Source organism: Hesperophylax consimilis, chromosome 14 (genome assembly GCF_061612785.1).
Source record: "Hesperophylax consimilis isolate HC1 chromosome 14, BYU_Hcon_1.0, whole genome shotgun sequence".
NCBI classification, from domain to species: Eukaryota; Metazoa; Arthropoda; class Insecta; order Trichoptera; family Limnephilidae; genus Hesperophylax; species Hesperophylax consimilis.
Genome location: NC_142849.1, coordinates 31,535,621 through 31,560,892, shown reverse-complemented (window position 1 = coordinate 31,560,892; position 25,272 = coordinate 31,535,621). Strand labels below are relative to the sequence as shown.

Sequence of the window (25,272 nt, the reverse complement as noted above, 5' to 3'; positions counted from 1 at the left end):
TCCTGATATTCCTTTACGATAGGCCTACTTCACTAGTAACTCTTAAGATCATTTAAACTTGAATGCACTACTTGTATTTTTATGACAAAGTGCCTTCTTCGATGTAATTGTTATGCAGTCTTATGGAGAAATAACAACCAACCAAGAAAGCCAAGTTCTCATTGTCACAGGTTTAAATTTGCCGGGCAGATATGAAGTGAAGTTCGGATTTCGTAGCTCCGCCCCCAATCCTCCAGCAATGTGAGAACAGGCGCACCCGTTCAAATTGGTTAAATTTGGTGCCGGCGCGGACGCTTCTTGCTTCTTGACGTTTCCTGAGGTCGCTCTAATATCTAGTTTTACGGAAAAGTGGTAATTTTATATCGACAAAATGGATAAAAACAAAGAAAATGATGACCAGAGTATCATGGATAAGTCCATGAGATCTGTATTCGGTACGTTGTAGAAAATATAATTTGTTTCATCACAGTACACATTTTGTAGTTCAAGTTTTCTTTCATTTGTTTTATAAAGAACTATTTACAGTGTACATGTTGCTCAGAATATTCTTGTTATTCTAAATACTTATTTTAGTACAAAATTGTAAGTAATGCCTCTTGCTTGGTGATGCAAATATTAGCCTTCTTTTAGGTTAAGTTTTAATGTTTTTTAGATTGTAAAATATGAAGCCAACATAAACATGGGTAAATATTTCCCTAATCACCGCACTTTTAATTGGGACAGATTATGATAATTACACTTCGTTTCAACTTAATTACTACAAGAAACAACGATTTACGTCGGGCTGCATTATAATTTAATTTTTATTCAAAGTAAAACAATTACTACACAGATATTTCATATTGTGACACAAGACTTCCAGAGTTGTTCTTTGTTTATTCTTCGAAAAACCAACTATTTCACTCATTCCCTTGTCCAAAAGCTTCATAAGCTTGGAAATAAATTTGGTTCTGTCTATATTTTTATTTTTCCTTAAAATGATAACATTTTGTTTCATTAAAATAAAAATAATCTGTAACTTACTTTTTATGTTTATTTTTACCATATGCCTTACTTTTTCTTTAAATGTTTGTCTTTGTTATTTACTGTCGGCAGGTATCAATACTTTTCCTCTTCTTTTTTCTTTGTATTTGTTGTACCATTAGTATTGCATTGATTGTTTTTGTTCCTATCTTATTTTTTCTATTCTATTGTTTGCTATATAAATTGAATTGCATATCCCATGCATGTAGCTGGGAATTAAACTATTATTATATTAATTTTAATGTACTAATGTAATTTATTAAGACTTACATAAAAGCCCTAAGGGCGTAAATAAATCAATCTAATACTGATAACATATTTAAAAATTTCAGTTGGTAATATCCCGTACGATGCAACTGAGGAGAGGCTTAAAGACATCTTCAGCGAAGTTGGGCCGGTGTTGTCCTTCAAGCTGGTGTTTGACCGCGAGTCAGGGAAGCCGAAGGGATACGGCTTCTGCGAATACAAGGACCAGGAGACCGCCCTGAGCGCAATGAGGAACTTGAATAGCTATGAAATTGGCGGTCGATCTCTAAGAGTTGATAACGCCTGTACAGAGAAGTCCAGGATGGAGATGCAAGCTCTGATGCAGGGACCTCTGGTAAATACTCACAAGCAATACATTTTATTTTTTCTAACTAACCAAAGTAAAAGGAAAGGAAAGGCCGCCACACATCTCTGTCTTGGCACACACTCCTTGCTTCAATCACATTCATGCATTATGTCATGCATACTTTTCTGTGTTTCTGACTCTTGACATGTCATGAGTTGAATAATGGAGTTGGGTCATGGGTCATGACTAGAGACACCCATTCATATCTTTAATTTTTAAGAAATGTAGCATTAATTATTGAAAAAATAGCTTTAATTTCGCAGTTTCATAGCGTTTATAGCTAAATAGGATAACGTCAAGGAATGGAAGTCGGCAAGAGGGGAAAAACAATTAAATTAGCAAAATCACTTGAAACATGTTTATTGTATTATTGATTGAAACTCAACATGGCACATGTTTCTACAGTAGAGTGTGTCATGTTCGTTCTACGATCTGTCAAGTACAAGATGTCACGTCTGATGTCACGTCTGATGAGCGTCTGATGAGCGTCTGATGAGCGTCTGATGAGCATGGACTCTTGTCAATCACCAGGGCTATTATGGGGCTAAGGCAAGAAGACATAATGTGTAAAAGCATTGAAGAACCTTGATCATGTTGTCACGTCTGAAGGTGTTTTGAGAGTCCGCCAGCGGTGAGCAGGTTGCGTCGGGTAGAGATTCGTCTGATGGAGTGCGCGAGGCCATCCTCAATTAAACAGCATCCATTGAACGTTTAACGGAACAATGATGATTCATCTTTGTGTCACCTCGACAGCATGCTTGGTAATCCAGTGTAGTCTCCAAGGAATTACGCTTCACAAATAAAACCATTTTTTAATCCAAATAACCGATTGTATATTTTCATCTCTTCAAGCCACAACACTCGAACAAGCACAGGCCGATCTCACACAGGAGTCGAAACGTTGGTTATGTGTTTTGTAAATTTAAACGGAAAGTCTCCAAAGGATAAGTTCAAGGTATTCGCGCGATCTTTTTCTAATAATTTCGATCTCCATTTTTTCTCGCCTAACGCCACGCGCACCGCGGAATCGTCCTCCCGCGTATTGTTCCCTATCTCCCTACCCGCGTAATTTTTGTTCGCCCGTCAAACCGATCGCAGGGCAGCCACCCGAAAAACTCTCAACAAAACAATAATCAGGCACTACCGTGGCAATCCAAACTTGCACAATTCTTTGACGTTACAATTCCCCGCAACCCCCGGAAATTTTACGCCGCGAAGTGAAGTAAAATTACCAAAACAAAAAAAATCACGCAAATACCTTTCTTTCCCGGACATGTACATAAAAGACAAAGCTAGTAGAAATAAATAAGCTTTTACAGAAAACCATAAAACTAAACAAGTTATAAACCAAGAAAACGAAAAGAGAAAACCAATTCGCAGATTGGTGTTGCACAACCGTTATTATTATTAATATTTACATGAGGATTGTACCTTCACTTTTATATCTCTAATATGAGATTCGCAAACACTTACTCACTTATCGAGAGATAATCTCTCTGAGACACCAGTGAGTATGGAGAACTGAAGCTCCCACTTTATTCTTTGAAGAAGAAAACAAAAACACATATATATTTTTAACAGAAAATAAATAAAGTAACTACCTAAACTCTCTTTCTCTCCCTATGTTTATATAAATCAAAATTACCATTCTAAGATAAAAACTTGAAACAATAGAACTTAACAAAATAAAAATCCACTAAATCTCTAAGGGATCTTCACAAAATCAATTACAACATTGATTTAAAAATGTTCAGTGCAGGATTTACATAACTTAATGCCAAGAATTTTAGATGAGGTTTTACAATCAGAAGATAAACCTGTCTATCGTGGTTGAATCAGGGTTTACATATAAAAAATACCTAGCATATTCTCTTCGAATGAACATTGCTTGCTCAAGAAATATGACTAAGGAAGTAACCTAGATGGCATTCTAACAAAAATTTCACTTACCATGTAAGCAAAGAGTCGAAATTTCTTGGACAAACAAAATATAATTGGTGTTCAACTATGTGCTTTAGATAATTGACACAGGTTACGAGGTGTACGAGCACAATTCAAGAGATCGACACTTGTACTACAAAATTTACAGCATAACACTGGTACTAGCAATGAGATACTTATGCATATATTACTTATAACTAACCAAATTGTACTTATGACTAACAAAACTGTACAAAGACACACTCTTACGTAGCAGAGGTAAAACGATAATATCCAGACGGAATTATTTAATAGGTAAGTACGCCAAAGCAGTATGTACTTCCCTTTGTTTGAAACAACACAATTTGAGAATTTCCTTAAGAAACTAAGACTTAAAAATATATATATTAAACTAAATATATTTAATCATAAAACTAGTACATTGAACAACTAAAATAGAAATTACATAATCTTGTGTATGAAAAATTGCTCAATTCTTTCACACACAAAAAAAATAAGAATCCTTCTTTCCAAGTCCCCTGGAGACTCTTTGGATACTAATAAAACTTCGATACTTGACAAAAGTATAAGAAAACTCCAATGAACTTGTGAAAGAAGGGTTCAGACCAAAGAATAATGACAACTAAACTTATGTCCATTATGCTGACGGAACGTACCAATGTGTGTGTGTGCGTGTGCGTCGCACTACTAAGCTCACAACAGTAAGAAGACGAATCGTCTCATTTAAAATGAAAATTACTCAAAACGTAAATAAGAATAAATCTCAGTAAAGTTTAAATGATAATAAAGAATTAAGACCTAAACTAAATTAATGGGCGCCACTGATCACTAGGATCAGAGAAACATCTTTTGTGAAGTTGTTCCTATTCTAGTCCAACGAGGATAAAAAAATGAAATCTATCATCAGTACACTAGAATGTTGCGTTTATTCCAAGCACAAGTCCTGAAGGTACCAAACTCCAGAACACGTGACCGGAACAAACACATAAAGAAGGGAATGAAGCAGCATGAAGGGTTGGTAGTCCTTTACACTATTTCATTGGCTTCCTATGATATACTAAACTAAACTTAATCTAAACGAACTATGTCCTTAACATGAAAATTTCCTACTACCTTGCCTTGCATGTCTGCAAGGGTATACACTAAATTAGAAACTTTGTTTTTGATAACGTTTCGCACAAACCTCGGAGCCAATTTGTGCGAAAAGAAATTGGGTCCACTCGATTGGACAAAATTTTTCCTCCACACCACATCTCCAACTTCATAATTTACCGACTTCCTACGTAAATTATAATGTTGAGCATTTTTCCTATAAGCCTGCAACAAGGCCTCCGAAACTTTATTGTAAATCGGAGCCAAGTCCTCTAATTTCTTAGCAAAACTATCTCTTGATTCCTCTAAATTCGAATCCGCACCGCTAGAGATCAAATTTTTATGAAAATTGCCATCAATTATTTGTTCACGCCCGTGCATTAAAAAAAAAGGTGTGTAACCTGTCGCGAAGTTAACCGTATTGTTAAGTGCTGACTGTATTTGTGGCAGAAACCTAGACCAATTACGTTGGTCGGACTCGGTCAAAATAGACAGTGTAGTACCTATCGTTTGGTTATAACGTTCTACGACGTTATTTTGTGGCGTGTAGTAAGCATTATAGAAAGGTGCCGGAACATTATAGTCAGAGAGTAATTTTTTAAATTCATTAGATATATATTGTTTGCCATTGTCGCAAACAAATGTTTGTGGGACCCCATGAATGAGAAAAATGTACTGCTCTACATTTTTAACAATGCTTTTTGTTGTAGCGTTCCTAAGTGGGAAAATCCATGTGTATTTTGAAAACACGTCTACGACTGACAAAATATATGTGAATCCGGAATAACTTCTTGGCAGTGGACCGACAAGGTCAATGGACAACATTTTCATTGGTCTGTTGACTATTTTTGGATTAACAGAAATCCCCGCCGGTGCAGCTGTATTAATCTTATGAGCTTTGCATGTTTTGCACCGATTTACGAAGTTTTTCACATCCTTATACATTCCAGGCCAATAATAATGTAGATGAACCTTTTTGTAAGTCCTAAATATTCCCGGATGACATGAAAGGTCTGATTCGTGTTCTTTCCTCAAGATATCTATACGTTTCTCTGCAGGTACTACTAATTTCCACGCCGTATCTTCGCAAAGGGCGAAACGGGTCTTACAGTGTCTAAATAGTTCGTTACCCAGAATTCTGAAATTAATAAATCTTTGAGGTGCATTAAGACAATTAGAGAACAAATTATTGTACCACGTATCAGTACTTGTGGGAACTGGAGCAGGCGCATCCCCTGTCGACAATAATGAGACTTCCATACGGGATAGTGCGTCAGGTACCGTATGTAATTTGCCTTTTCTATGTATGACATCAAAAGAAAATTGCGACAATCGCGTAGACCATCTAGCTAACCGACCGGTAGGGTTCGAAAGAGACACCAACCATTGCAAACTTGAGTGATCCGTAATCACAGTGAAATGAGTCCCCTCTATATATGGTCTGAAGTGATTAACCGAGTCCAAAACTGCAAGAATCTCGCGCTCTGTGACACCATAATTTTTTTCATGAACGTTTAAGCAACGCGAAAAGTAAGACACTGGGTGTTCCTCACCGTTAAAGTTCTGCGTTAAAACTCCACCGATTCCGACTGCGCTGGCATCGCAATGTATAATGAAAGGAAGTCTGGACAATTCATTACGGGAGCTGTTGTAAGGGCTTCTTTTAATTTGTTGAATGCGTCCTCTGCTTCTTGAGACCATTTAAAATTACTTACTCCTTTTCTTGAGCCAGTAAGTTTAGTTAACGGTGCTGCTACGGTGGAAAAGTCTTTAATAAACCTGCGGTAATAACCGCACAATCCAATGAAAGCTTTAATTTGCTTTGAGTTTTTCGGGATTGGATATTGTTTGATACAATCAACTTTAACCGGATCTGTCCGTAGTCCTTCTGAATCTACCACGTAACCTAAGTATTTTAGTTCTTTCTTGCAAAACTCACTCTTTTTTAAATTTATTGTTAGACCAGCTTCTTTTAATCGTTCGAAAACCTTTCGTAGTAGTTTTAAGTGAGATTCAAAATCAACCGATATTAATATTAAGTCGTCTACATATCCAAACACATTTTCATCAAATTCAGGGCCAAATAGCTTATCAATTAGACGTTGTAATTCGCTGGGTGCATTTTTTAGGCCAAAGGGCATACGCGTAAACTCGTAAAGACCATAACCAGGTACAACAAATGCTGTGATAGGAGCTGAGGACTCATCTAGAGCAATCTGCCAAAAAGCTTTCGAGAGGTCCACAGACGAAATAAAACGCGCGCCACGAAGCTTGTCCAAAATGCGTGACACGTATGGTAGTGGATATGAATCTCGCCTCATAATTGCGTTGATTTTTCGACTGTCAAGACAGAATCTTGCGGAACCATCTTTTTTTGTTACTAGAAGCACTGGACTAGACCAAGCCGATCGTGAAGGGCGAACAACACCTAAAGCTAACATTTCCTTTAATTCAGCTTCTAATAAGCGTTGACGCGCTGGAGACAAAGGATAGTAACGTTGCTTTATCGGTAGTCCCGTGGTTTCTATATGATGTTGCACAAGATGGGTGAGTCCTAACCCACATTTTTCAAATGAAATTGTTTCAAATTTTTTGATGATTTCTTTTAACTTCCAATTATCTTTTGGAGAGAGAAATGAAGCTGCAGTAATTTTTCTAATTTCATTAATGCCCCTCTCAAAATCATTACTTGTGATGTTTACTTCTGGAAACAGTTGCGGAGCTACTTGGAACTGTCTCCAAAAGTCGACCCCCAAAATAATCGTAGGTGAAAGTGACGGAATTACAAAGAATAAAATATCTTTAATTTTTTCATTAAAGGTAACAGGTATTCGCATCGTGCCTATTACATCTTGGTGTTTACCGTCTGCAGTGGTAACAAAAGAATTTAAATATCTTAATTCAAATCCTAAACTAGTAAAAAAATTATAAATATTCCCCCCAAAACAACTAACCGAAGCGCCGCTATCCAATAAACATGAAAAGATCCTATTTGCAATGTTAATATTAATATGTGGTCTGATGTCATCCTTAGCATGTTCCAGAGGCGTGAATGCCTGCATTGCACGTGTCTTAGAACACTCTAAAGATGAAAACAAAGTACGGTTCCCCTCATCCTCGTACGTAAGATGGTGAAAACCGCCCTTTAGTTTTTTGAAAACCGACGTTGATTTTGATTTTGTCTTTTCCTGCAGTTATTCCAAGAGTGGCCCTGTAATTTACAAAAATTGCAATAAAAAGATCTATTGTTCTGGGAAGAATTATTTCGAGAAGAAGAAGAAGTCGGTCCTTCAAAATGAACAGCTCGCCGAGGTTGACTATGTGAGGGTTGCTTTGAAGTGTACATCTCTATTTTTGTGCAAGCTGAAACTAGGGACTCTAGATCGGATGTGTCGCTGGAGGCTAATACACTTGCATATTTGTCTAAAAGACTATGCCTTGCCAGACGCACCAACTGCTGATCAGATAGGGATTCTAGTAATTTGGAATTCGCTATTCTCAAATTGTCCACGAAATCAGCAACAGTGTCGTTAGGTTCCTGTCGCATAGTGTAAATTGCTCGCGTTGCTTCTACCTGGCTGTCTTCGCGTTCATAACGATCTATAAGCTTATTTCTCAATGTACTCCAATTTAAATTCTCTTTATCTAATGCACGAAACCAGTTGGCCGCCTTTCCTTCAAGAAGTTCACCAAAACCCAAAACCAAATTTTCTGTCTTAGTTTTCCTGGCTCTACTCAGTTCCTCGACCCTGTACAAAAAATCCCTGACGTCTGACGTCCCGTCAAAACGTAACTGCCATGAATAGACTTCATCTTCCTTTCTTGCTGAATAATAGTAGTTATTTGTTATATTATTTACTTGAGGATCCAAGGATTTGTCTATTGATTCGGAGCCCCCTTCTTTTAATGATAGATTAAAATTACGTGCCTGTTGTCTCATTGCTGTTAGGGTTGCTTCTGGAACAATTTTTCTATCTTCTAAAAGTATCATCAACTCCTCCCTCGTACAACTATTGATGTTAGGAATCGCCATTTTAATTAAAAGGAAAAAAAAAAATTTTTTTGAGAAATTTGTCAAAAATTATTTAAAAAACATTAACTCTTAAATTTAAAAAAAAATCTGGTACACTAACACGTTACCGCAAGTCGTAACAAATGTGTTCAAATTCTATATAAGTGTATAGCTCGCATTTACAAATGTAATGACATATCAAATGATCGACAATAATAAACATTATCGCTGTCACTATGTTCAAAACAATATCAACTGACAGGTCCGTGTTACCAGTGGATTAAAACAACAGTGCCCGAATATCATTCAGTAGTTAATTTAAAAAAATATATTTCGAGCAAATAAGCGAACGAAGCTAGTTCACGTCAAAATTGTACACCGTCTACCGAACAAAACATCAATGTAAAGCGAACGAAGCCACAACGCAACCACGCAATGCACACATATAAGTACTTCGTAATGCACATTATATATAAACATTAAGCATATTATTAGAGAATTTATACATTAAAAATTATTAAATTACAATTTTTAATCTTAAATTTGATACGATAGAGAGTATCCCCTTGCCATAGGCTTAAATACGAGCACCTAAAGTTGTTTTAAACTTTATTTACGTTGGAGCGCCAATGTCACGTCTGATGTCACGTCTGATGAGCGTCTGATGAGCGTCTGATGAGCATGGACTCTTGTCAATCACCAGGGCTATTATGGGGCTAAGGCAAGAAGACATAATGTGTAAAAGCATTGAAGAACCTTGATCATGTTGTCACGTCTGAAGGTGTTTTGAGAGTCCGCCAGCGGTGAGCAGGTTGCGTCGGGTAGAGATTCGTCTGATGGAGTGCGCGAGGCCATCCTCAATTAAACAGCATCCATTGAACGTTTAACGGAACAATGATGATTCATCTTTGTGTCACCTCGACAGCATGCTTGGTAATCCAGTGTAGTCTCCAAGGAATTACGCTTCACAAATAAAACCATTTTTTAATCCAAATAACCGATTGTATATTTTCATCTCTTCAAGCCACAACACTCGAACAAGCACAGGCCGATCTCACACAGGAGTCGAAACGTTGGTTATGTGTTTTGTAAATTTAAACGGAAAGTCTCCAAAGGATAAGTTCAAGGTATTCGCGCGATCTTTTTCTAATAATTTCGATCTCCATTTTTTCTCGCCTAACGCCACGCGCACCGCGGAATCGTCCTCCCGCGTATTGTTCCCAATCTCCCTACCCGCGTAATTTTTGTTCGCCCGTCAAACCGATCGCAGGGCAGCCACCCGAAAAACTCTCAACAAAACAATAATCAGGCACTACCGTGGCAATCCAAACTTGCACAATTCTTTGACGTTACAATTCCCCGCAACCCCCGGAAATTTTACGCCGCGAAGTGAAGTAAAATTACCAAAACAAAAAAAATCACGCAAATACCTTTCTTTCCCGGACATGTACATAAAAGACAAAGCTAGTAGAAATAAATAAGCTTTTACAGAAAACCATAAAACTAAACAAGTTATAAACCAAGAAAACGAAAAGAGAAAACCAATTCGCAGATTGGTGTTGCACAACCGTTATTATTATTAATATTTACATGAGGATTGTACCTTCACTTTTATATCTCTAATATGAGATTCGCAAACACTTACTCACTTATCGAGAGATAATCTCTCTGAGACACCAGTGAGTATGGAGAACTGAAGCTCCCACTTTATTCTTTGAAGAAGAAAACAAAAACACATATATATTTTTAACAGAAAATAAATAAAGTAACTACCTAAACTCTCTTTCTCTCCCTATGTTTATATAAATCAAAATTACCATTCTAAGATAAAAACTTGAAACAATAGAACTTAACAAAATAAAAATCCACTAAATCTCTAAGGGATCTTCACAAAATCAATTACAACATTGATTTAAAAATGTTCAGTGCAGGATTTACATAACTTAATGCCAAGAATTTTAGATGAGGTTTTACAATCAGAAGATAAACCTGTCTATCGTGGTTGAATCAGGGTTTACATATAAAAAATACCTAGCATATTCTCTTCGAATGAACATTGCTTGCTCAAGAAATATGACTAAGGAAGTAACCTAGATGGCATTCTAACAAAAATTTCACTTACCATGTAAGCAAAGAGTCGAAATTTCTTGGACAAACAAAATATAATTGGTGTTCAACTATGTGCTTTAGATAATTGACACAGGTTACGAGGTGTACGAGCACAATTCAAGAGATCGACACTTGTACTACAAAATTTACAGCATAACACTGGTACTAGCAATGAGATACTTATGCATATATTACTTATAACTAACCAAATTGTACTTATGACTAACAAAACTGTACAAAGACACACTCTTACGTAGCAGAGGTAAAACGATAATATCCAGACGGAATTATTTAATAGGTAAGTACGCCAAAGCAGTATGTACTTCCCTTTGTTTGAAACAACACAATTTGAGAATTTCCTTAAGAAACTAAGACTTAAAAATATATATATTAAACTAAATATATTTAATCATAAAACTAGTACATTGAACAACTAAAATAGAAATTACATAATCTTGTGTATGAAAAATTGCTCAATTCTTTCACACACAAAAAAAATAAGAATCCTTCTTTCCAAGTCCCCTGGAGACTCTTTGGATACTAATAAAACTTCGATACTTGACAAAAGTATAAGAAAACTCCAATGAACTTGTGAAAGAAGGGTTCAGACCAAAGAATAATGACAACTAAACTTATGTCCATTATGCTGACGGAACGTACCAATGTGTGTGTGTGCGTGTGCGTCGCACTACTAAGCTCACAACAGTAAGAAGACGAATCGTCTCATTTAAAATGAAAATTACTCAAAACGTAAATAAGAATAAATCTCAGTAAAGTTTAAATGATAATAAAGAATTAAGACCTAAACTAAATTAATGGGCGCCACTGATCACTAGGATCAGAGAAACATCTTTTGTGAAGTTGTTCCTATTCTAGTCCAACGAGGATAAAAAAATGAAATCTATCATCAGTACACTAGAATGTTGCGTTTATTCCAAGCACAAGTCCTGAAGGTACCAAACTCCAGAACACGTGACCGGAACAAACACATAAAGAAGGGAATGAAGCAGCATGAAGGGTTGGTAGTCCTTTACACTATTTCATTGGCTTCCTATGATATACTAAACTAAACTTAATCTAAACGAACTATGTCCTTAACATGAAAATTTCCTACTACCTTGCCTTGCATGTCTGCAAGGGTATACACTAAATTAGAAACTTTGTTTTTGATAACGTTTCGCACAAACCTCGGAGCCAATTTGTGCGAAAAGAAATTGGGTCCACTCGATTGGACAAAATTTTTCCTCCACACCACATCTCCAACTTCATAATTTACCGACTTCCTACGTAAATTATAATGTTGAGCATTTTTCCTATAAGCCTGCAACAAGGCCTCCGAAACTTTATTGTAAATCGGAGCCAAGTCCTCTAATTTCTTAGCAAAACTATCTCTTGATTCCTCTAAATTCGAATCCGCACCGCTAGAGATCAAATTTTTATGAAAATTGCCATCAATTATTTGTTCACGCCCGTGCATTAAAAAAAAAGGTGTGTAACCTGTCGCGAAGTTAACCGTATTGTTAAGTGCTGACTGTATTTGTGGCAGAAACCTAGACCAATTACGTTGGTCGGACTCGGTCAAAATAGACAGTGTAGTACCTATCGTTTGGTTATAACGTTCTACGACGTTATTTTGTGGCGTGTAGTAAGCATTATAGAAAGGTGCCGGAACATTATAGTCAGAGAGTAATTTTTTAAATTCATTAGATATATATTGTTTGCCATTGTCGCAAACAAATGTTTGTGGGACCCCATGAATGAGAAAAATGTACTGCTCTACATTTTTAACAATGCTTTTTGTTGTAGCGTTCCTAAGTGGGAAAATCCATGTGTATTTTGAAAACACGTCTACGACTGACAAAATATATGTGAATCCGGAATAACTTCTTGGCAGTGGACCGACAAGGTCAATGGACAACATTTTCATTGGTCTGTTGACTATTTTTGGATTAACAGAAATCCCCGCCGGTGCAGCTGTATTAATCTTATGAGCTTTGCATGTTTTGCACCGATTTACGAAGTTTTTCACATCCTTATACATTCCAGGCCAATAATAATGTAGATGAACCTTTTTGTAAGTCCTAAATATTCCCGGATGACATGAAAGGTCTGATTCGTGTTCTTTCCTCAAGATATCTATACGTTTCTCTGCAGGTACTACTAATTTCCACGCCGTATCTTCGCAAAGGGCGAAACGGGTCTTACAGTGTCTAAATAGTTCGTTACCCAGAATTCTGAAATTAATAAATCTTTGAGGTGCATTAAGACAATTAGAGAACAAATTATTGTACCACGTATCAGTACTTGTGGGAACTGGAGCAGGCGCATCCCCTGTCGACAATAATGAGACTTCCATACGGGATAGTGCGTCAGGTACCGTATGTAATTTGCCTTTTCTATGTATGACATCAAAAGAAAATTGCGACAATCGCGTAGACCATCTAGCTAACCGACCGGTAGGGTTCGAAAGAGACACCAACCATTGCAAACTTGAGTGATCCGTAATCACAGTGAAATGAGTCCCCTCTATATATGGTCTGAAGTGATTAACCGAGTCCAAAACTGCAAGAATCTCGCGCTCTGTGACACCATAATTTTTTTCATGAACATTTAAGCAACGCGAAAAGTAAGACACTGGGTGTTCCTCACCGTTAAAGTTCTGCGTTAAAACTCCACCGATTCCGACTGCGCTGGCATCGCAATGTATAATGAAAGGAAGTCTGGACAATTCATTACGGGAGCTGTTGTAAGGGCTTCTTTTAATTTGTTGAATGCGTCCTCTGCTTCTTGAGACCATTTAAAATTACTTACTCCTTTTCTTGAGCCAGTAAGTTTAGTTAACGGTGCTGCTACGGTGGAAAAGTCTTTAATAAACCTGCGGTAATAACCGCACAATCCAATGAAAGCTTTAATTTGCTTTGAGTTTTTCGGGATTGGATATTGTTTGATACAATCAACTTTAACCGGATCTGTCCGTAGTCCTTCTGAATCTACCACGTAACCTAAGTATTTTAGTTCTTTCTTGCAAAACTCACTCTTTTTTAAATTTATTGTTAGACCAGCTTCTTTTAATCGTTCGAAAACCTTTCGTAGTAGTTTTAAGTGAGATTCAAAATCAACCGATATTAATATTAAGTCGTCTACATATCCAAACACATTTTCATCAAATTCAGGGCCAAATAGCTTATCAATTAGACGTTGTAATTCGCTGGGTGCATTTTTTAGGCCAAAGGGCATACGCGTAAACTCGTAAAGACCATAACCAGGTACAACAAATGCTGTGATAGGAGCTGAGGACTCATCTAGAGCAATCTGCCAAAAAGCTTTCGAGAGGTCCACAGACGAAATAAAACGCGCGCCACGAAGCTTGTCCAAAATGCGTGACACGTATGGTAGTGGATATGAATCTCGCCTCATAATTGCGTTGATTTTTCGACTGTCAAGACAGAATCTTGCGGAACCATCTTTTTTTGTTACTAGAAGCACTGGACTAGACCAAGCCGATCGTGAAGGGCGAACAACACCTAAAGCTAACATTTCCTTTAATTCAGCTTCTAATAAGCGTTGACGCGCTGGAGACAAAGGATAGTAACGTTGCTTTATCGGTAGTCCCGTGGTTTCTATATGATGTTGCACAAGATGGGTGAGTCCTAACCCACATTTTTCAAATGAAATTGTTTCAAATTTTTTGATGATTTCTTTTAACTTCCAATTATCTTTTGGAGAGAGAAATGAAGCTGCAGTAATTTTTCTAATTTCATTAATGCCCCTCTCAAAATCATTACTTGTGATGTTTACTTCTGGAAACAGTTGCGGAGCTACTTGGAACTGTCTCCAAAAGTCGACCCCCAAAATAATCGTAGGTGAAAGTGACGGAATTACAAAGAATAAAATATCTTTAATTTTTTCATTAAAGGTAACAGGTATTCGCATCGTGCCTATTACATCTTGGTGTTTACCGTCTGCAGTGGTAACAAAAGAATTTAAATATCTTAATTCAAATCCTAAACTAGTAAAAAAATTATAAATATTCCCCCCAAAACAACTAACCGAAGCGCCGCTATCCAATAAACATGAAAAGATCCTATTTGCAATGTTAATATTAATATGTGGTCTGATGTCATCCTTAGCATGTTCCAGAGGCGTGAATGCCTGCATTGCACGTGTCTTAGAACACTCTAAAGATGAAAACAAAGTACGGTTCCCCTCATCCTCGTACGTAAGATGGTGAAAACCGCCCTTTAGTTTTTTGAAAACCGACGTTGATTTTGATTTTGTCTTTTCCTGCAGTTATTCCAAGAGTGGCCCTGTAATTTACAAAAATTGCAATAAAAAGATCTATTGTTCTGGGAAGAATTATTTCGAGAAGAAGAAGAAGTCGGTCCTTCAAAATGAACAGCTCGCCGAGGTTGACTATGTGAGGGTTGCTTTGAAGTGTACATCTCTATTTTTGTGCAAGCTGAAACTAGGGACTCTAGATCGGATGTGTCGCTGGAGGCTAATACACTTGCATATTTGTCTAAAAGACTATGCCTTGCCAGACGCACCAACTGCTGATCAGATAGGGATTCTAGTAATTTGGAATTCGCTATTCTCAAATTGTCCACGAAATCAGCAACAGTGTCGTTAGGTTCCTGTCGCATAGTGTAAATTGCTCGCGTTGCTTCTACCTGGCTGTCTTCGCGTTCATAACGATCTATAAGCTTATTTCTCAATGTACTCCAATTTAAATTCTCTTTATCTAATGCACGAAACCAGTTGGCCGCCTTTCCTTCAAGAAGTTCACCAAAACCCAAAACCAAATTTTCTGTCTTAGTTTTCCTGGCTCTACTCAGTTCCTCGACCCTGTACAAAAAATCCCTGACGTCTGACGTCCCGTCAAAACGTAACTGCCATGAATAGACTTCATCTTCCTTTCTTGCTGAATAATAGTAGTTATTTGTTATATTATTTACTTGAGGATCCAAGGATTTGTCTATTGATTCGGAGCCCCCTTCTTTTAATGATAGATTAAAATTACGTGCCTGTTGTCTCATTGCTGTTAGGGTTGCTTCTGGAACAATTTTTCTATCTTCTAAAAGTATCATCAACTCCTCCCTCGTACAACTATTGATGTTAGGAATCGCCATTTTAATTAAAAGGAAAAAAAAAAATTTTTTTGAGAAATTTGTCAAAAATTATTTAAAAAACATTAACTCTTAAATTTAAAAAAAAATCTGGTACACTAACACGTTACCGCAAGTCGTAACAAATGTGTTCAAATTCTATATAAGTGTATAGCTCGCATTTACAAATGTAATGACATATCAAATGATCGACAATAATAAACATTATCGCTGTCACTATGTTCAAAACAATATCAACTGACAGGTCCGTGTTACCAGTGGATTAAAACAACAGTGCCCGAATATCATTCAGTAGTTAATTTAAAAAAATATATTTCGAGCAAATAAGCGAACGAAGCTAGTTCACGTCAAAATTGTACACCGTCTACCGAACAAAACATCAATGTAAAGCGAACGAAGCCACAACGCAACCACGCAATGCACACATATAAGTACTTCGTAATGCACATTATATATAAACATTAAGCATATTATTAGAGAATTTATACATTAAAAATTATTAAATTACAATTTTTAATCTTAAATTTGATACGATAGAGAGTATCCCCTTGCCATAGGCTTAAATACGAGCACCTAAAGTTGTTTTAAACTTTATTTACGTTGGAGCGCCAATGTCACGTCTGATGTCACGTCTGATGAGCGTCTGATGAGCGTCTGATGAGCATGGACTCTTGTCAATCACCAGGGCTATTATGGGGCTAAGGCAAGAAGACATAATGTGTAAAAGCATTGAAGAACCTTGATCATGTTGTCACGTCTGAAGGTGTTTTGAGAGTCCGCCAGCGGTGAGCAGGTTGCGTCGGGTAGAGATTCGTCTGATGGAGTGCGCGAGGCCATCCTCAATTAAACAGCATCCATTGAACGTTTAACGGAACAATGATGATTCATCTTTGTGTCACCTCGACAGCATGCTTGGTAATCCAGTGTAGTCTCCAAGGAATTACGCTTCACAAATAAAACCATTTTTTAATCCAAATAACCGATTGTATATTTTCATCTCTTCAAGCCACAACACTCGAACAAGCACAGGCCGATCTCACACAGGAGTCGAAACGTTGGTTATGTGTTTTGTAAATTTAAACGGAAAGTCTCCAAAGGATAAGTTCAAGGTATTCGCGCGATCTTTTTCTAATAATTTCGATCTCCATTTTTTCTCGCCTAACGCCACGCGCACCGCGGAATCGTCCTCCCGCGTATTGTTCCCAATCTCCCTACCCGCGTAATTTTTGTTCGCCCGTCAAACCGATCGCAGGGCAGCCACCCGAAAAACTCTCAACAAAACAATAATCAGGCACTACCGTGGCAATCCAAACTTGCACAATTCTTTGACGTTACAAAGATTACTATCTGTACAAGATTATAGCGCATAAAAATCTTTCTGCGTCAACACTATTCACAGGAAAAACACCATTTATCGCTTTAATTCGTGAAAATATCCTTAATGCCATGAATTGGTGTCTCTAGTCATGACCAAAGATAATATAATACAAGTACATATGCTGTCAAGTATTTTTACTTTGGAACCGTATGTCGCCGATTTTGTTAACTACATTACCATTGCACGCCTTCGCTTCTGCTAAAGTGTCCGCTCCTTTGCAAACCTACACATGAAACATGCCAATTACATTGACACTAATACTAGAACAGATTCCTGTACCTACAAATTCCGACAGCGTTCATCATTAGCAATACTTTCAAATGATGATGGGTAGGGATTACAAGACACAATGGTCCAGCGCCCTTGAGGTGATTTCTCACGAAACGGCGCTATATAAATTAGCCAAATATTATTATATTTTAATGGTGTAAAAATCGACATTTTAATTGAATTATTTAAGTTTATCTTTCATTTGATAAAAAGTCATGGGGCTTTTACATTGGGTAGATTGAAATTTTGTATATCAGGGTTATATGTAGTTATAAACAATGGTTGCAAAAAATATTTCTTATATTACAGTGGTTTACAGTCGGATTGAATAAAACATAATATCTTGACATAAAAAAGTATGTTTTGAACTAAGAATAATTGGAATATTTATTTGCTAAACTATGTAGACAAGGAATTGGCGAGTTTACTACATAATTTGTTTGTGAATGGTGACATTGAAGTAGGTCCTTGTGCTCAGCGTGTCGAGGAGGTAGTTTCATGAACTAGCTGAAGTACCCGGCGTTGTCTGCGGTTGACGCAGTGTTTTTCGAAATCAGAAGCATTTCTCAAAATTTTGTCTGACACATTCATAGGCTTTAAACTAGAATAGAACAGAAGTGAAGGGTTTGCAAAAGTTTTTAGTCAGGTAGTATATTTTGTTTTAACGGTACATCCTGATGTTAGCCTTATATTACACCGAGTCATCAGGTCTCTGACTCCACTTTCGGAGCTCTCTAACAGCTATTGTTGATCTGCATTTATCAGATTTATTTTTTTAATGCATTTATGACATCTTTCATTGATTTAAATTTCTTCTTATATCGCCTTTAGGTTGCTTAACGTTTTATGTGTAATTTTTGAGATCCATTTTAATTTTTTAAAAATTCAATAGATAGCTGCAACTTTTTTTCCCCATGCGAATCTTCAATTGTTGGTGTTTGCGCTGCAGTTGTATTGAGCGAAGTAGAGATTGTGGGTTCACTTGAGAGCTGTAAATAACAAAAACAATATTGGTTAAAACAGCAGAAACTTGTGCAACGGTGGAGAAAAAATATTTATTCTTCTCATGTAACCTAAAATTCAAAAAATATTCTTTGTAAAAAAATAAATAGATATCACGCAGAATTATACATAAGTGGTAGTTTGAATTTAGGAACAGCCCATGCAATAAGTCTGCGAATTTTTGTTGCTGGTTTAAAATCATTTTGGTCAAAGTGAGATGAACAAATGAAATTATGTCAAGTAGGAAACCAGTCAATCCATTTTACTTTAATTTTTCTCTCCTTTGGAAAACTGAAATAATGATACTATAAGTTATGACACATAACAACTGAGATAAATTATTTTTTAACTAACATAAATAAATAATCACATTTTTTTAAATGTGAATACTGTACAAGAGTCCCAACTGCTCCCATCAGTATGGAGACAGCGAGACCCTGGCATCCCCAATTGGAGTATGTTGTGAGACAGAAGGAGTAAAATTTCTTTACTCCGCTACACACAAATTATTTAAACAAAACTTTATTATAACCTCTCAGACAAAGACTTTTATTTACTCTGTGTTCCTTTGAGAACTGTGAAAACGTGAAAATTTTTGTGTTATTTACGAGTTTTGCTAAAAGCTTCATAACTCACGTTTTGGGAAACGTAGCCTCATTCTAAAAAATGTTTTGGAAAGATTATGAAATTCACTATCGTATTGTGTTGTTATACGTAAATATTTGCGTTTCTAAATATACATTTTATGAAAACGTCAAAAATATGTAAAAATCGCTGACCATTATTTCAAAGCCATGAAAAATGTACTTTTTTCTGAGTATCATAAAGAAATAACACTTAATATATTGAAGAAATATAATTAAAAACTATTAGTCACCTCAAAATATTAACCGTCCAAACTAAAATATTTTTAATAAATTATTTAGAAACGTAATAAATTATGAACAAACAAGATGACAGATCCAATCGGCTTAGATAATGCACCTCTACGTTCCATAGATATTCTTGAATACAGACGCGTAGCGTTATTCATTATCGATACTCTGTTTTTTAAATCATGGCAATCCTTATACTAGTGATGGAAATAAATCGATTTTTGTAAAATCTCGCACGTTTACGTGAAAAGACGTTCTAATGTCTTGACCGCTATTATCATATTTACGTCTTTTGACGTTCTAATGTTCTGAGTGGTTAACATAATTACCACAATAAGCAACTTTGGTCTTGACTCAATTCCAGTATTTGGTTCACTTTCTGGATCTTCACATTTGTGACGCTTGTCAATCATGATTTTATTTGTTTTTAATAGTCTTAATGAAACGGTTATACACCAGTATATACAGATGAAGAAAGGTACAGTAAAAGAGAAATGGTAAAAAATATACATTAACAAGTATGTACAGGGTTTTCCAATAAGAGGTGTTATTTTATTTTAGAGGTGTTGTTGATGATCGGCCGCCTTGAGTTCTTGTGTTAATTGAACTTTATAAGCCTTAAGACACAAACGACGAGGAATGAACAAACCTGGGTTTTCTTCAAAGAAGACGTTCTTGAGCGACGTGCACGGGTTTTATTCTTCACATCACTAAGTTGTCCTAACAGCTCGAATTTTTCCACCAATTTCTGTATTGCGGTCCGACAAGGTGCTTCACGACGACCCAAAAATGTTCGAGTTTTACGAACCGTCTCTGCCAAATTTTCACCATGTGAATTTTAATAATTTCAATGCGTTGTTGAAGCGTGTATCGTTCCATTTTTATTAATGGCGTAGTTTCTACTTGTCAAATGTCAAAAAATGACAGCTTCAAAAGTAACATCTACCGAAATAGCGGGCTATTCAAAATAACACCTCTTATTGGAAAACCATATAGTAGAAGTAACTATATAACATGTAAATTTACTACACATACACCTCAGTGATATCATTTCTACAGCATTAGGCTACTTTCATCGCTCGCACATTGGGTCGAATTCTGAATGGAATAATTTTTTACTTTAAAGTCTTAACTTGAAAGGAGTTAAATATGCCTTCTAAATTAATTGAACCATGAAAAATAACAAAACTCAATTAATCTCTTTGTATTTTAGATTGAAAATCCCTATGGAGAAGCAGTGGAACCTGAAAAAGCTCCGGAAGCTATCAGTAAGGCCGTAGCGTCTCTCCCCCCGGAGCAAATGTTTGAACTCATGAAGCAAATGAAATTGTGCATTAAGGTAACTTTTAAATAACCTGTATTATTAAGTGTGTTGTGCGATGATCATCATCATCCGAAGGTGGGATTTGGCCTCCCTCTCAAATGTTGCCACTGGCAGCAATCTTTCGTCATTTACCTCCAGACCTCAGTCCAATCCTCCAATCCCTCCTCCTCGGTCTGCCTCTGGATCGGTTCCTCTAGGGCACTTTCTACTTTCCAGCCCATGACAGTCTTTGGAACCTATAAAATATTATAATTGTCTCGTGCTCTATAACACTTGGCTAAATAAAATATTTTAAAAATTGCAGGAAAAAATTATCAACGGTTTCTGTTCTGTTTCGCTTGAGGGTTTAATGAGAAAAAATTTACTTTGGTGAAGGGTTGAAGAGATGATTATATTGTTCATGTTTTTGCCATTTCTATGGTGATAGTTTGAAATGTCAAAAACAAACTGTAAACTGTACTCGCCTTAGTTTCGACATCTAGAGATGAAGAACGGGATGGGGGTGTTATGAACGGAGATACAATGACTACCGGACTGACTACCAAGGCTCGACGGTGATTGCGAGCGGCCTGCATTGAAGAATCGAGCCCCTGTCTTATTTTCATTTATAAATGAGTAGTTTTCTTCTTTTGCAAAGTATTTTACGACTCTGGTAGTCATATTTTGTGTGATGGTGACGATTGGATTATAATGAATCATATATGCTTTCCAGAATAATCCGAGTGAAGCAAGGCACATGCTTCTCCAAAACCCTCAACTGGCCTATGCACTGCTCCAAGCTCAAGTTGTGATGAGGATTATCGATCCCGCTACAGCTGTGGTAATTTATTAATTTTAAATTTTCGTAAATCATTTTATGTACTTTTTAAAATGCAATGTTGCTATGTAATTCTTTTAGCATAAAAAATAATCACATTTTATGTGATGGGAGGCATATTTTTTTACCCAATGCCATCAAAGAGTCAATGACTACTTGAAACTGACGGTAACCTTTACAAATTTTTGGCTTTTCTCTAGTCTCGAGTAAGCAAAACGTTGAGCTTAGATGTGAAAATTTAATGTAATAGATGTGTAATAATATTGTGAAGTAATTAAGTCATTTTAAACTCTTTATGTGCCAATGTAAAATTTTCCCCAGAATGGCTACTTCATGATTGTGCCTATCCCTGCGGCATGCAAAAGTTTAATAATAATAACACCTGAATAATTGCGTATATTCAATAATTATTATTATGAATGCACTTTAAAACAGTTAATAATAATAATATATACAGTTTGTCTAGAAAGTGTAGAACATTGTAAAATGAAAATTTGTACTACTTTGCACCACCGAGGTAAGACCAATTTTAGAACATAATTATTGTAGTAGATTCAAATGTGAGGTTATGCTCAACTTTTGAATTTGACATTACAAGAAAAAATGGAATATTTAATTTTTTCTTCAAGTTTTATTTTTAATTTCCTAAAAGTGCGTGTTTCTTCCACCTACTGCTCTTATCCGATAAATGTACAATTCTAAAAAATAATTAAGGAATTCAAAATTGTTTTATGGTGCTTTCACAAAAATGAAGTATTGAATTCCATGAGTCTAACCTTAAACTTTATGTTAAAATGAAATCAATACTAATTTATTTATTTTTTATATTAACTCTAGAGAGTTCTGGGAAGGAAATAGGTATGAGGGGTGGGTAGGAATCTGGGGGTCAATGTGTCCAGGAGTGACTTGTGAATCCATCCCTCCCACTGCGGTTCAAGGCGTTTGGTCTAGAGAGTCCGGCTGGAGAGATCAAAGGGTCCCCATCAACCGCCACGCATCTGTTGAAATAATAAGTTAATAAATACTCTCCCATTCTAGACCATGCTGCACCCCATAACGCCAGTTCCCTCCACCATCCTGCAAGGGGGGGACAAGCCCCCGAGCACGCTGACGGGTCCGCTCACCATCGGGGGAGCAGGCGCGGTGGCCATGGGGGGAGTCGGCATCAATCAACCCCCACCCAACATGGCCACCCCCACCTCCGTACCACCCCCATTGCCGCAGCCTGTTCCGCAGTCATTTCAAGGTAATTATATATTATATTTCTTTTGTTCCCATCTCCTGAAACATACAGCATGTTATAGGTACAGCAACCAGAGTTGAATTGAACACAGAAGTAACAGGTGCATTTTTTTTACACCATGTTTCAATTTTGCTATTTGACTTCAGAAAAGAACACCTTGTAAATTTTTTTGAATAGGTATTCAATTTTCATCAAAGTATACCTTATATGTATCCCTTTCTAGTGAATAACAAATATGTGCATAGTAGGCATAAGCAAGACAAAATGGTGTTTCTCGGTTAATCTTCGCAAGGACACACATAGAAGGGTACATATGCACCAATATACACAATCGTATGTTCGTGTTGGTCACGTCATTTCTCGTTGAGCGACCTGTACATAAATATAGTGGGTCTTAAGAAAAAGAATTTGTGAACCTGGAACCTGGAAGAAATACAAACGCTCCAGTCAATCTGCAAGCATATAAACGATTCCTAAAATCGAGCCATTCTCATGCGGAAGATGTCAATAGTGTGCAAATATTGGCATGCGTTTAACTGTACCATTGCTGAAAGAATCAATGGTTCTAGTTCTGCGGACGACCTACCATAAAAATTTCATAATAGTTGTTTGTTTTATCTTCTAATTGTAATCTTTACCAAGGAGTTGGGGTGCAAGATGTGGACCTCCGTTCTCTGGAGCCGAGGATCCCTCCCCGAGCCCCACCTCCGCTCAGCATGGACCAGGACATGAGGAGTCTCCCTCCGCCCACAAACGAGTAAGAAAAATTATTCACTTTGATGACCATGTTTTTGATAAGTGACTTAATAATCATTCATTGCCTGAAATTGTATCTTTAAATTCAGTGCAATTGACATTTAAATTGAAGAAAACACATCATTCGCTTTTTACGGTATTCACACCTAGTCGATTTCTTTCGTCAGTCCATACATTACCCTTTACACTAAAAACTCTTTCTACGAAGGCATTGGAGACGGGAACACTGTACACATATTGTACCATTTTCAACAGATTTGAGCAAGTCTTGCTACCACCCGCCAGAATCGCCCATGGCTTTTGCTCTGTAAATTATCTCGTGAGGTATATATGTCGCATATTTAAAAAAAACCAGACATTCTATTGTCCATCATCATGACGACATCTGGCAACCCTACTTATACCCCTAGACACCCTGTATATTCATATATGTAAATTTTTTTTTTGGACAGCTGTCTCGCAAACGGGAGATTTTTAAAATTTATTTTATTTTAGATAAAGGTGTATCTATAGGTAGGTGTATTCTGGGGAAACGTCTTACGATATATACATGAAATATATATGAATAATACAATCCATTATCTGGTAAACAGAAAAAAAATGCGAAAAACATAAATCGTAGTTTTTATTCCGATATTTGTCCAAAAGTCATCAAGATAATTTTTGTGCAGTTCTGTAAATTCTCGCCCCAGAGTTTGGGGGTATTTTGAGGATTTCCTACTCCGATGTTCCAGAGGTTAAATCTGTGTGTGAAAGGAAAGTCTAGGAAAGTATAGCTCCTAATGAAATATGTATACGAGTGTAATCAGTTTTGGAATTTTATTGAATCTCCCTTGTTCCAATAAAATTCAGACCATTTAATTTTTCCTTGCAACATATTGTAAGAAAGGAGTTAATTTCACTCATCACAGAAATCACAACTAAATAATTGAAGTAATTATATTTCTAATAGCGTTCCAATGGAGAATATTGAAAAGTAAGTTTGTTCAAACACTGAGTTAACATTTTAGCAAGGTTATATTTTTGTAATTTGCTTTAATTTTATTTCTGAAATCACAATGCATAGTACGTATTATTAACTCCAAATCCACTTTTCCTGTTCATTATCCTCAATTTACATGTATTACACCATTTCCCCAAAACATTAACAAATACATATTGTATCAATCATTAGAATCCCAAAAGTAACATTGTTTGTATGTATTAGCACCAGATTTTGGTTTTCATAATGTTTAAAAAGCAATATTTGGCAGTATTTTTATACATACAATTTCAAAAACGCATCGAGAAGACAGAATCATTTAGTCAGAACAGTACGTCTTTACCGTTGCATCCTACACCACTCTTATACGAGAGTTGCAGACGTCTCCCTGTGACGGAAGTAAAATCAAATTTTCCCTTCTGGCAAAGTTGATAAAACATTATTAATTCCAGCCAAGAGAGGATTAGTTCGCACAGCACACTATTACTTGTAAATACATAAACGAATACTTCTCCACAATCTACATATCTGTCCTGATGATGGAGACACTGTAACACTGTCCAAAACTTTGGCTAAAGAAGGAAGAAACGCAACACGGCATAATAACCGAAAAATTAATCACGACAAACAAACAAGTATCGAGATTATTTCTTGAGTAGAGTCTCTGCGGCCTAGGAGTACAAAGGTTAATTAAAATTAACTCAATTAA

General features: G+C 36.5%; 1 protein-coding gene across 1 annotated transcript in view; it reads left to right on the top strand.

Moving 5' to 3' along the window:
- The first annotated feature begins 263 nt into the window (after positions 1 to 263).
- CstF64 (cleavage stimulation factor subunit 2 CstF64) overlaps positions 264 to 25,272 on the top strand; it is a 30,960-nt gene continuing 5,951 nt past the window's right edge. Inside the window, exons 1-6 of the mRNA XM_089639361.1 lie at positions 264 to 434; positions 1,356 to 1,624; positions 20,655 to 20,780; positions 21,478 to 21,585; positions 22,621 to 22,828; positions 23,468 to 23,582. Of these exons, the coding sequence (XP_089495487.1) occupies positions 371 to 434; positions 1,356 to 1,624; positions 20,655 to 20,780; positions 21,478 to 21,585; positions 22,621 to 22,828; positions 23,468 to 23,582 (890 nt within the window). The 5' untranslated portion in view covers positions 264 to 370. The remainder of the gene's footprint in view (positions 435 to 1,355; positions 1,625 to 20,654; positions 20,781 to 21,477; positions 21,586 to 22,620; positions 22,829 to 23,467; positions 23,583 to 25,272) is intronic.